Raw genomic sequence first — 12,918 nt, 5'->3', positions numbered from 1 at the left:
ACAAAATAAATATTTATAGATAATTATTTTTTGTAAAGTTAATAGTTAAAAATTATTAAATAATAATTAAAATTACAATTGCATAAAGACAAATTTTATATAAAAATAATTGTATATAAATTTCTATCTTATTACAATCACGTTATCACTTATCAACTATATAAAGTCTCGCTATTATTAATCAATTCCACTAACATGACCCTTCAATTTTGCAACATGGTGGAGATTTGTTTTCGGTGATGAAGTCTGTAGTGATGGAAAAGAAATAATCACCGTAAAAAATGCTTTAAATATTGTTGGATTTAATGAGGGATGTTATTGACAGATTTAGCGATAGATGTTATTGACAAATTTAGCGACGAATTTTTGATGGTTAAAAGTAAAAATTCGTCCCCCGAATAAGTTATCATCAGATTTAAAATTACGTAGCTAAATTTGATAATAAATAATGGTGTGAAATTTAATTTTATTATCGCATAATTCAGCGTCAGAAAATTTCGACGGTAACTGAATTTAGTAAAATATAACGTTTAGGCAACAACAAACATTTTAATGTTAAATTTTTTCATTGGTAAATTCGACAATAAATTTGGATAAAATTCAAACGCGAAAACCTCTTCTCTCTCTCTCTCTCTCTCTCTCTCTCTCTCTCTCTCTCTCTCTCTCTCTCTCTCTCTCTCTCTCTCTCTCTCTCTCTCTCTCTCTCTCTCTCTCTCTCTCTCTCTCTCTCTCTCTCTCTCTCTCTCTCTCTCTCTCTCTCTCTCTCTCTCTCTCCATTGAAGAAGGTTACGCGGCTCCCACCTGGAATTGCCATCGCCGCCAGTAGACCACATTATCGTCGTAGATTAGCACGTCATCGTCACTACTGCTGAATTTTCTGTGAAAAGCCTCTGTCGTGCCGCCGCTGTTGATGTCCCTTGCCGTCGGAGGTCGGCAGCTTATCGTTGTCACTGTGTCTAAGGTCTAGCATGCCAAAGCTAAGGTTGTTGTCTATTTCTTCTTTTGGTTGTTTGTTATATTACTAAATCCTACATCCACCAGTGTAGCTTTTACTGCCACTTGTCACCACCACGCTTTTAACATTCTATAGCCATCATCATTGTTAATTTTTTATAGTTTTTGTATTTTTTTCATATTTTTTTTATTTATTTAGGATTTTGTTAGGTATTTTATTAAATTATTGATTAAATTTTTTAATTAAGTGTGTGACTAATAAGGTTTGTTATATTAATTTAATGTAATTAGAAATTAAATCATGTTAGGTTAGATATGGTGTAATTTAGGATTTGTTCTGAGTTGATGATATTTTGGATGATTGTTAATTTTCTGAGTTTATTGTTATCTGAGTTTTATTATTTTCTAAGTTAATTAGTGTTGATTATTGTTAATTCTCGGAGTTAATCTTAATTTGTTAATTATTAACTTATTATTGATTGTTATTAATTTTTTGAGTTCATTGTTGTCTGATTTAATTATTTTCTGAATTAATTTTGCTGAAATAATTGTTGTTAATTTTACTAAGTTTGTTAGTAATTTACTCATTTGAATATATGAAATTTGATTTGTTTGTTTAATTATAACTTGTGTGTTGATTATATTTATAATTTGTGTATTGGTTATGTTTATAATCTTAATTTGTCCATTTGCATAATTAATTTTTTCTTTCAACATTTTATTATCTAAAAAGTTTTACTTATGCAATTTACTTAACCACTATGAGGTATCTTGTTTTTCATATCAAACAATAAGTAATTATTATCTTATTTTTATAGTGCTATATATCTTTTTCCTTACATGAGTAATTATTATTTTTCTTCTTTAGTCTTAAACTTTGATGTGTGAACTTGTTTGTAAACTTTTAATGAAAAATTATAGACAAATTATTATGAAAAATGTAAAATTTTAAATTTTGTTGGTTTAAAAATTATTGAATTTAAACATTTAAAATTATATATTAAATTTTTAAACAAATTTTTTTAGAAAAAATAAAGTTTAAGTTTACTGTCGAATTTACCGAAGATAAATTTGACGGTAAAAACTCTAAAATTTTGTCAATTAAAAGTTAATATCCACCGATAAATAATTACTAACGAAGTTTATACGGTCAAATTTATTTCACCGCTAAATTTAACAGTAAACAAATTACTGGTAAATTTTCTTAGCAAATTCACCAAAAAAATTCGACAGTATCTAACAATTTTCTTATAGTGAATTCTTCTTTTCTAATATTTGGTAGATCTGGAGACAACACAATCAAAAAATCTTTAACCCTAACGAAGCTTAGTCGTCGATTAAGGTTGTTGTCTTAGTTAGAAGATAGAAAAACAAGCTTAAGCAATCCTTCTCTCGGCCACGACAACTTTGCTCCACCAATGTGAGTTCACGGGGTTCTCTTTCGCTTGGTTTTAAAGGTAAACAGTGATACTAGCATTTTTCAAAAGGTTCAAGTAGTTGGGTTTAGTTGTGTGATTAGGGATCAAAGGGGTAGTTGAGTGAAGCGTTGCTCAAACAACCTCCCGTAATGGGATATCAAAAAATCCGAACTTTTTTATTTGGAAAGAGATGATCTTAGCTTAGGAATATGGTATCAAGAAAATAGTCTGCGAAATTGATTCAAAGGGTGCGTTTATGACTGACCAAAGAGAGTCTGGCATTGAATCATAAAAGATGAGGATTGGTTCTGTATATTCATTAAATACTTAACAAAAAATAGGAGGTCCATTTAAACTTGATATTTCGAGAAGAAATGGTATCATTAATTTATTGGTAAGAGTGATGCTTAAAATCCGATCGAGTATTCAAAGTGGCTTGATCCCACTAGCAACATCTTTGAATCTCTTCCAGATTAGATATTGTTTGAGTTCAAGAGACTTTCTTGAGTTTTTCTTTTTATTTTATTTTTTGTTTTATTTTATTTTCAGTCATAAAAAAAATTATTTATTTTATAAAAAGAAAGTTTAAAGATCTCAGATATAATAAAATTTAGTTAAAGGCATGTTCATTATAAAAACTTAGAATAAATACTCAATTCTAACTATAAAAAATTTAGGCATGGACAAAATCAACCACAAAAGATTTAATAAATTTGATAACCATTAAAGTTTATCATCATCTGATAAAACTAACAAAAAATTAACTCTATTTAGATAATTTTATATACATTTTTCCTTTCTTCTTTCTTCTTTGTCTTTTTTTTATATAATTTTTTAACTTTTATCACTATTATTATAACCACTAATGTTATTAAAAGAATCTTTAAATTAAATCCAAATAAAAAATCATAATTCTAAATCACAATTCCAACATTATACTTTACACTAATTTTTTAAAAAAAAAAATACAAAGTAAGGGAAAAGGTGGACAGAAGACCAATTCCACAATTCAGAGCTCGTCGTTTGACTCCGACAACGGAAGCAATTTCAAAGGAGGAGATTACAGTTGCGATAATAACATTGAGGATCACTAGATTTTAGCAGCGGAATCGATTTCTGGAGATGAAGTCGTGATAGATATTTTGCTAGCGAGTACGGTGATCGGTCTCTAAGAGATAGCGACGCACATGGTGGATGTGAGGTTTGGTACCTAGTATGCGCATGTGTACAGTTACTAGAGTGAGTTCCTAGAACAAAGCTTCTCAATGTTGGGGTTGCAAAATCTTAGCACTTCAGAGATTTGGGAGACGCCATAGCAGGATCTTGAAGACGAGATTGAGTGGTGGATCGCCAACGCCTTCAACGTCTCACATAGGATCCTTTTCACAAGTGTGCGTTGGCTGTGTGATAACTGATAACGTGTTCTCCAAAGATTTCGAATTCTCTAGGTATTTGACATAATGCGTGAACTAATTCGTGAATTTGTATTGCTCTTCTCCGATTCACAATGAGAGAGAGAGAGAAGCAATTAAAGTTTGGAAGCAATTGGGGGAAGCAGTTTTGTTTGTCTCTTCCCTACTCAGTCCTCCTATCTCTTTTTTTTAGAAAAAAATAAATTAAACATTAGTGTTGGGATTATAATTTAAGATACTTTGAATAGCAGTAGCAAGGATAATAACGGTGATCAAAATAAACAAATTTATAAAAGAAAGCTGAAGAGGAAAGAAGAAAGAAGAGGGGTATTTAAGAAATTATATTAATAGAGTTAACATTTTGTTAGTTTTATGGGACGAAGGTAAACTTTTTTATGACACAAGGGAGTTAAGGACCCTAAGGAACAAAGACAAAACAACCTAAAAAAATTTTAAGCAGACCCCCTAATTCTAAGGCAACCAAGACAATCCAAGAAAATGAAAACTTTGATATCAGCAGGAGCAAAGTTGAAAATGTGTAGATCCGGGAAAAGTTTTTGCCCTTCTTGGCAAGTGCATTAGCCACCGAGTTGGCTTCACGCAAAATATGCTTTCAATTAACATTACTAAAATGCTTTTCCATGATCAAGATGTCTTCAATCAGAAGCTTGCAAGGGTGGTATTGTAGACATCCTTCCTTAACAAAATAGTCATCATAGAATCAGATTCTAGGATGATATGCTGGTAATTATTGGCCAAAGCAATATGTAAACCTTTAATAATAGCCCATAACTCTGCATGCATAATAGAGTAATTCCCTAAATTGCATGCAAAGTCCTTCACAAATTTATCAAGGTGATCTCGAAGAACTCCTCCACATGCCACGTTCAAGTTGTGCGGGAAAAAGGAACCACCTACGTTGATTTTAATGCATGATTCAGGAGAATGACTCTATCAAATAAGTTGACTTACATTAGATTTATGCTTCATGGAGTAAACACTCTTCTTCCACACTTTTTAGGTCTCTTTTCACCGAGCCTTGGTCAACTCAGAAGCAACACAAGGATGGATATCTTTCCCATAAAATACTAACTGATTTCGGAAGTACCAAAGAGAAGGGATAGTTACACCAAATAATCATGTCCAATTTTGATCTCTCGAAAGATTGTTGATAATCCAATTCTGTGTTATTAACTAGGAAGTTTCCAATTATCACATGATGCACCAGCAACCGCCAAGTGTCTCTAGCAAAAGTGAAATCTCTTAGAACATGGAGGACAGATTCTTCCCCATAATTACTTCTTGGACAGATTGGGGAGGCAATCATATGTCTTCTTCTTCTTCTTCTTTTCGCATTGGTAAGGATGGACTCATGGGCCACCAACCACAGAAAAAAACAAATTCTTTCAAGTCCTTTCCAATCCCAGATCAACTTGAAGTCCTATTTGTCGGGCTCAAGTCAAGACGGATAGAATGATAAGCTGATTTTTAGGTTGATCACAGCTCTTGGTCAACATCCTTCCAAGGGGATGGAGGTGTCATCACCGTGACTTTTTTGGTGATATCCTCAAGGAGCCAATCTTTTAATTTGTCAATATCCCAATCAACTGAAACACATAGAAAGTCTATTAGTGAGGCATCTAAATTGGCTATAGACAATACTTGATTTGCGTGTTGCTCTAGTATTCTTAATGTTCTGAAAATCAGACCGGATCGGCCGGTTGAACCGATTCTACTGAAAATCGGCGAAAAAAATGGTCCAGTCCTCTCCCTAAAACTGCCAAATTCAAAACTGCTGCAAAATCGTTGAATCGGTCGGGCCGGATCGGAGCCGGCCGGTTCTAAAAAAATAACGTCGTTTTAATTTTTTGAGGGAAAAAAAAAAGAAACCTAACCTACAAGTCACTCACCCCCCGACTCCTCCTTCGTGAATCAAATTCAAATGCCCCTTAGCCATCGTTCACCAGCCCTAACCTCTAAACAAAAAAATTAGACTCTTCCATGGATCCGCTGCCGCCGTCCATCGTTAAAGGCGCCTCCGCGGCCTCCTCCTTCCCCCTGTCCCAAACCCAAATCCCTAGGTCGGAACGTCGTCGTCGCGTTGTCTTGTAGCTTAGCTTCGCTGTTCGAAGCCTCGAGTTTGAGCTGCCCGCCGTGGTGTTGCCATCGTCTCGCTGTGGTCATCTTGCTCGTCTCTCCGTGGTCGTCCTGATTTTCTTTTATGCTCTATTGTGTATATCAATATATCATTAATTTCTGAATATGAAATTAGTGATTTTTGAATTGAAATTAAATATATCATTGATTTTTTGTTGTTGAAATTATTGATTAACATGAATTTGTTATGCTGCTGTTGCCATTTTTTAATTTTTGAGTATGATATTTCTGAATTTTTTGTTGAAATAGTTATTGACTTCATGCTCTGTTTAGTGATTTTTGAATGTGAAATTGTGAATAGAAATCAAATAATTGATTGTGTTATTGAAATTATTGCTAGAAATGAATTTGTTACTCTGTTGCTATTAATAATGGTGATGGTAATGGTGGTAAGTACCAATCTGAGTAGAATTTTGATATGAATTTAAGAACTAATTTGTTAATGTATTTGCCTTGATTATGTGTGGTGGTTGATTTCATTAGAATCAAGCAAATTAATACTTGTTATTGTTTGAAATATAGAAATGAAATTGTGTATGTGGATCAATTCTAATGTTGACATTAAATGGACTATTGGATTTTATTGGTTGAAATTGTTGGCACTAATTAGTTGTTGGTGCTACAAAAGGAACATATTTGATATTTCCTTGCATTTGTTTTTAAATTTCACTTGTTGAAATGTAGTTTCTTCTACTTTTACATGTTGTCTTTTAAACACTCAATTACTTGTATTTTTTTTCTCTTCACAAAAAGTGTTATGGAAAAGTAAAACCTTAAACTCACTATGTCACTATTATTGTATGTCTTGATCTGTATAAAATGTTTTGTTGGTGAAGTTGTACATACTTACATCCATCTTGTTATGTATCATATTATTTGCCGATATTATCATTGTTATTTTATATGGATTTTTTTGGGTGATCACTTGTCCTATAACAATTGTCAAAGACTCTGCCCTTTCTAGGCTTCTACCGTTTGATCATGCTTTTGCCCTCTGCTGATAGTGTTTTTAGTTTCTATAAATAAATAAGCTTTGTGCTGAACTACACATACATGATTCTGTGTGTCTTGTTGGAACCAGAATATTGTTGCTTGAATGATGTACAATATCTTTAGTTTATTATTATAAAGTGACTACCATTCACATGAATTTGTTTATCATCTAGTGTTTTAAATTTGGAGAATATTTTAATATTTATATTAGATTATAATTATATTTTATAATGTTTATTTATAATTTATTTATTATTTTATTCTAAAACAGTTTTTCTGGTTGAACCACGATTAGACTGGTTAGACCAGTGAACCAGTAAATCAATTATTAGAGTGGTTCGATAATCGGTTCGGTTCTCATAACCTTCAGTATTTCCATTTTGGGAATCTAATGATGTTTCCAAAAATTTATCCTAAAACTATCTCGAATCTTCCAAACAGTGTTGTGTTCCACATCACTCCAAGCTGCATAAACTCCCTTCCAAAGATTTAAATCATCGCTTCTCCTAGCTACTTTTTGAATGATATCATTTCCACACTTGTATTTAGATCGCAAAACTCTAGTTCAAAGGGTATTCGGTTTCTCTATAAGACCCTACTCCACTTTCATCATGAAAGCATGGTTAAGATCCTTAGCGTATTGAAATCCTAACCCTCCAGAATGTTTAGGTTCAGCAACTTTCTTCCAACTAAGAAGGTGAATCTTCTTACTTTGTTCGGCTTGTATTTACTATCAATCTCATTACAAGTAGCAATAGGTAACTTAGCAGTTTGCATATTATAACTAGGAAGGAAAGAGATGACAGATCTCACCAGAGTAGTTCTTCCTCCAAGGGATAGTGATGTGGCCTTCCATCCACTTAATTTGAAATTAAGCTTATTGATGATACGATTGAAGGTTTTCTTATATGCTCTGGAATAAAGCAGAGGGACTCCAAGATATTTTTCTAAATCATATATTCTGGAAAAATGGAGAGTTTCACTAATCTCAGTTCTCACATTGATGCCAACATTACTTGAGAAACAAATTCTGTTCTTTTCATTACTAACTCTTTGACCGAACCTATTGTATAGAAAGCATCAAGAAATCCATTAATGATCTTTGCTTATTCCATAGAAACCTCGACAAGGATGAGGTTGTTGGTGAAGCATAAGTGAGAGAGTTTGGATCTATCTTTCATAAGTCTAATAGGTTTCAAAAACTCATGTTCGACAGCTGCTGAAATCCATTGAAACAATCTTTTCATACAGAAGACAAAAATATATGGAGAGATAGGTCGTCTTGCCTTATACATCTGGAGAGAAAAAACTCATCCAGAGCCTCACCATTCCATAAGATCCTTATTTTAGTAGTAGAAATACATGAACAAACCAAATCAATGAACTGCGGAAAAAACTCAATATCAAGTAAGGTATCTTTAATGAAACTCTATTTTAGTTTATTATACGCTTTCTCAAGATCCAGCTTGATAATTATCAATCTTTCTTTTTCTCTTTTGTTCTTTATAGATTGGATGACTTCTTGAACAATAATAATAATTGGGTTGGGGAGACCAACTTACCATCACCTTTTTGAATCTAGTAGCAAGAATTTTAGTCACAGCTTTGTAAGAAACGTTGCACAATCTTATTGGGCGTATTTGCTTGAGACTGGTGGCTGCATCCACTTTAAAAATTAGAGTAATTAAAATTTCATTTACTTCCTTGACTTTAGAAAGATCAGTAAAAATGTTCAAGATTAAATTGCATAAGTCATTACTCTTATTTTTTATTTTAGATATTTTACCTTTTACATTGGGTCCAAAGAAAAAAAAAATTATTTTTTGTTGTCTTGAAAATTCTTGTCTGCACCAACTCTCAAAACTTTTGTATAGGTTGGGAAAATAGTGCTAGAATATATTTGAGCTTCTTTTTTCACAATAACCGGTCCATGCATGGCTTCATTCTTTGGGTCCTCTACGTGATCTTCATGAGCGACAAATTTCTCTTCATGCTATGCATTCAAGACATTAAACTTGGACCCTATTTCGTTATTGCATTCTTGATTAGAATTATTTCTTTCCAAACTAGGTTGGTCATTATCTCTAATAAGTAAGTCCTTACTATTAACTGCACCCTTATCAGACTTTCTTCTATTAGAGCGTTTGACCATCATCCACGATCCAAAGTTTAGGGATCTTGAGAATATTTGCTAATGATTGAGTAGTTTTGAGCTCCTTAATTCTCGCTAGGATTAGTAATAATTCATGGATCATGATTACCCCTATCCTACCCCATTTTGTCGGCGGTTTCGACCTCCTTGTTAAACCCACTATCCTCTGGTGGTTCACTGCATTCTTCCAATCAATGACCATACTTGCCACAATTGAATCAGATGAGATGTAATCCCTGATACTTAATGTAGCACATGAGATGTAACTCATGATACTCAATGTTGATAATAGTTTCAAGGACTGATATTCTCGGCACTAGCTTCTTTGACAAATCAATCTCCATACATATTCTTGCAAATTTTTTCCAATAGTGAATGGAGGTTGCGCAATCTATTTTTAGTATAGTAATAATAGTGGATCCAACATGCCAGATAAAATGATGGTTATATAGTTCAATGGGTAAGCTAAGGATAAGAATTCGAGCTTCGATCTTCTTCACTTGATTCTCAAAGGACAGAAAAAAGTCTCCACCTTTGCATTATAAGATATTGTCCAATAATCATTCACGGACCATCCAGTAGCGCATGGCAGTAGTCTTCTTGATATGAAAAATGAACAAAAAAGTAAACACGACCCATATCAATGACGTTAATCTTACATTTCTTTACCCAATCTCTATTGAGGCGTTGTTCCATAAATTCTAATCCCACTCACTTTTCAAGAACTTTGACCATGAGAGCAGCGTGTCATGGTTTACGTCATTTATGAAAGTCATCCTTTGTAACTTGAATAATTGGACAAGGGTCAAAGACAGTATCCTTAACAGAGTCGTCTTCGTCCCTTTTAATTTGTACCACTTGTCCTCAAGATTAGGTTAGTCTTCTTCAATGTCTTCCGAAAAATCTTTAATATCATCCATTCCATTGCCTAGAACTTCCAGTAACAATTCTTTATAAGAAGTTTTCATAGTAGTTTAGGTTTCATCATCGATCATCGTAAGGTTCTTTGGGGGGATTAGGGTCCACCTCTTCTCGTACTTTAACTTTTTTAATGCTTTCTTTCATAAGATCAATTTCTTCTACCGAAATCTTAAGGGAGTGCTCAGAACTCATTGAAACAAAACACAAAAATAAACTTTGATGGTTATTAAATTTATTTAAATATTTCGTGGTCAATTTTGTCTGCGTCAAAATCTTCTATAATAAAAAATAATTAGTGGAAACTCAAGTACAGTCGACTTCAGTAAAGTTGATAATCAAGAGCTGTTAGATGATTTAACTGATTTGACTAAATTTTCATCTAACGACTCTTAACTATCAACTTCACGTAAAATCGATTGCATCTAGTCTTTACCAAAATAATTATTTAATGTACAAACTTATTTGTTCATGTATTCAATTGATATCTAACATAAGAATTTTTTTTTTTTTACCAAAGATAGGAGACTCGAACCCGCAACCTCTTAATTGAGTATGGAGAGATTATGCCATTTGAGTTATAACTCATTGGCACATAAGAAATTGACTTGAACTAAATAATTTAATGAAATAAAAAAATAAAAAATGGATATGATAATAAAAATTTGTTCATATTTAAAATATTAAAGCAAATATTTTTTTTGATTAATCAAATGACATAATTTTTTTATACTCACTTAAATGTTACAGATTTGAGTCCCACTCCTAACTTAAAAAAAAAAAATTATTGGAAATTGTATTGGATTTTGCTTAAAGTTAAATTTGTACTGCCTATTTTGTATTCATTTGTTTTGTTTTGGTTTGCCAATCAAAGGCTTAAGAATGAATTACAATTAAAACATCGGAGGACAGTGAGACTTTTACAGAGGATGAGCAGGATTAATATCTTCTGACTCCCATTTCTGATATCCCCACCTCCCACTGTCAAACACAAACAACCGCGTCTCTCCTTCTCTCTCTCTTCTCTCTCTCTCTCTCTATCCATTCTCCATAAATTACCATCTTCTTCGCACTCTCTTTCACTCATATTCTCCATTCCCCCAGATCTTCACTCTCACTCACTCACACTTCTCCATCAATGTCGTCCAGCGGATCCGGATCCGCCCCCAACGGCGAAGCCACTCCGCCGTCGCAACGCAAGGTGGCTCTGATAACCGGAATCACGGGTCAGGACGGTTCCTACCTGACGGAATTCTTGATGGAGAAGGGTTACGAGGTGCACGGCCTCATCCGCCGTTCCTCCAACTTCAACACGCAGCGGATCGAGCACATATACGTGGACCCACACAACGCCCACAAGGCACGCATGAAGCTCCACTACGCCGACCTCTCCGACGCCTCCTCCCTCCGCCGTTGGCTCGACACCATCCTCCCCGACGAGGTCTACAACCTCGCCGCCCAGTCCCACGTCGCCGTCTCCTTCGAGATCCCCGACTACACCGCCGACGTCGTCGCCACCGGGGCCCTCCGCCTTCTGGAGGCCGTGCGCTCCCACATCTCCGCCACTGGGCGCTCGCACATCCGGTATTACCAGGCGGGATCCTCGGAGATGTTCGGGTCCACACCACCCCCTCAGGACGAGACCACACCGTTTCACCCGAGATCCCCTTACGCTGCATCCAAGTGCGCGGCGCACTGGTACACCGTCAATTACCGCGAGGCCTACGGGATCTTCGCCTGCAACGGCATCCTCTTCAACCACGAATCTCCTCGCAGAGGTGAGAATTTTGTGACGCGCAAGATTACGCGGGCCGTGGGCCGGATCAAGATCGGGCTTCAGAGAAAGCTCTTCTTGGGGAATCTTCAGGCTTCTAGGGATTGGGGTTTCGCCGGGGATTACGTGGAGGCTATGTGGCTGATGCTGCAGCAGGAGAAGCCCGACGACTATGTGGTGGCCACCGAGGAGTCTCACACCGTCGAAGAGTTCCTGGAGGTGGCGTTCGGTCATGTGGGCCTAAATTGGAGGGACCATGTTGCTATTGACAAGAGGTATTTTAGGCCCACTGAGGTGGATAACCTCAAGGGTGATGCTACAAAGGCCAAGAAGGTGCTTGGGTGGAAGCCCAAGGTGGGCTTTGAGCAGCTCGTCAAGATGATGGTCGATCAGGATGTTGAGTTGGCTAAGAAGGAGAAGGTTCTTGTTGATGCTGGCTACATTGATGCTCAGCAACAACCTTGATCTGCTACACTCCCTACTCCCTTTCTTCATTTTTTTTTCTTTTCTGGTTTTGTTTTCAGTTTAGATCAATATTGCCACAAATTTAATTTAATTTAAGGAACTTTTTTTTCTCTGTTTTAGTCATATAATTCTGTTCTTGTTAAATGATTCAATTTCATCATCATAGCTTAAGAGAGTTTATAAATCTATGAGTACGTTTTGGTTTTGGGGTTGTCTTACTGTTGTAAGAAGTGCATTGCTTGATATAATATCGCGGTAACGTGTAACCCCCTCGAATTCAATTCATTCTATCCAATGCTCCTTTTCCCATACTTTCTTTACTTTGCTTTCATCTACTGTAGGCCTCAGGATGCTCTACTATTAGTTTTACTGCACGATTTCGTCATTTGAATTAGTTTGTCTGTCTATAGTCAATAAAAAAGGGCTAAATCTCTGTCTCTATTACTTTGGCTGGATCCTAGATCGATGGGACTGGGAGCATTCGGTTAGTTATCTTCCGTGACACTTCATATGTAATCTGCATGATTCGTTTCTGTAATCTATAACTATATGACTTTAGGGATCATCATATCCGAAATCTGCATCCGGTGACAATGCTCTGCATGATTCATGTGTGTTTGATCCAATTTTCTCGTGTACTCCTTTCATGTCTTTTTCCACACTGTTGGCTGTGTC

General features: G+C 35.2%; 1 protein-coding gene across 1 annotated transcript; it reads left to right on the top strand.

The window, feature by feature from the left end:
• Positions 1 to 10,848: 10,848 nt before the first annotated feature.
• Positions 10,849 to 12,554, top strand: LOC112749515 (GDP-mannose 4,6 dehydratase 1). Its single transcript, XM_025797787.3, has one exon. The coding sequence runs from the start codon at positions 11,143 to 11,145 to the stop codon at positions 12,241 to 12,243; it is 1,101 nt and encodes a 366-aa protein (XP_025653572.1). The 5' UTR covers positions 10,849 to 11,142; the 3' UTR covers positions 12,244 to 12,554.
• The last annotated feature ends 364 nt before the right edge of the window (positions 12,555 to 12,918 follow it).

The sequence above is a fragment of the Arachis hypogaea genome, chromosome 15, assembly GCF_003086295.3.
Source record: "Arachis hypogaea cultivar Tifrunner chromosome 15, arahy.Tifrunner.gnm2.J5K5, whole genome shotgun sequence".
Lineage (NCBI taxonomy): Eukaryota > Viridiplantae > Streptophyta > Magnoliopsida > Fabales > Fabaceae > Arachis > Arachis hypogaea.
This window is presented reverse-complemented; position numbering and strand designations above follow the sequence as displayed.

Excerpts from the sequence above, each read along its gene's own strand:
- LOC112749515 (XM_025797787.3), top strand. The coding sequence starts at position 11,143 with ATGTCGTCCAGCGGATCCGGATCCGCCCCCAACGGCGAAGCCACTCCG.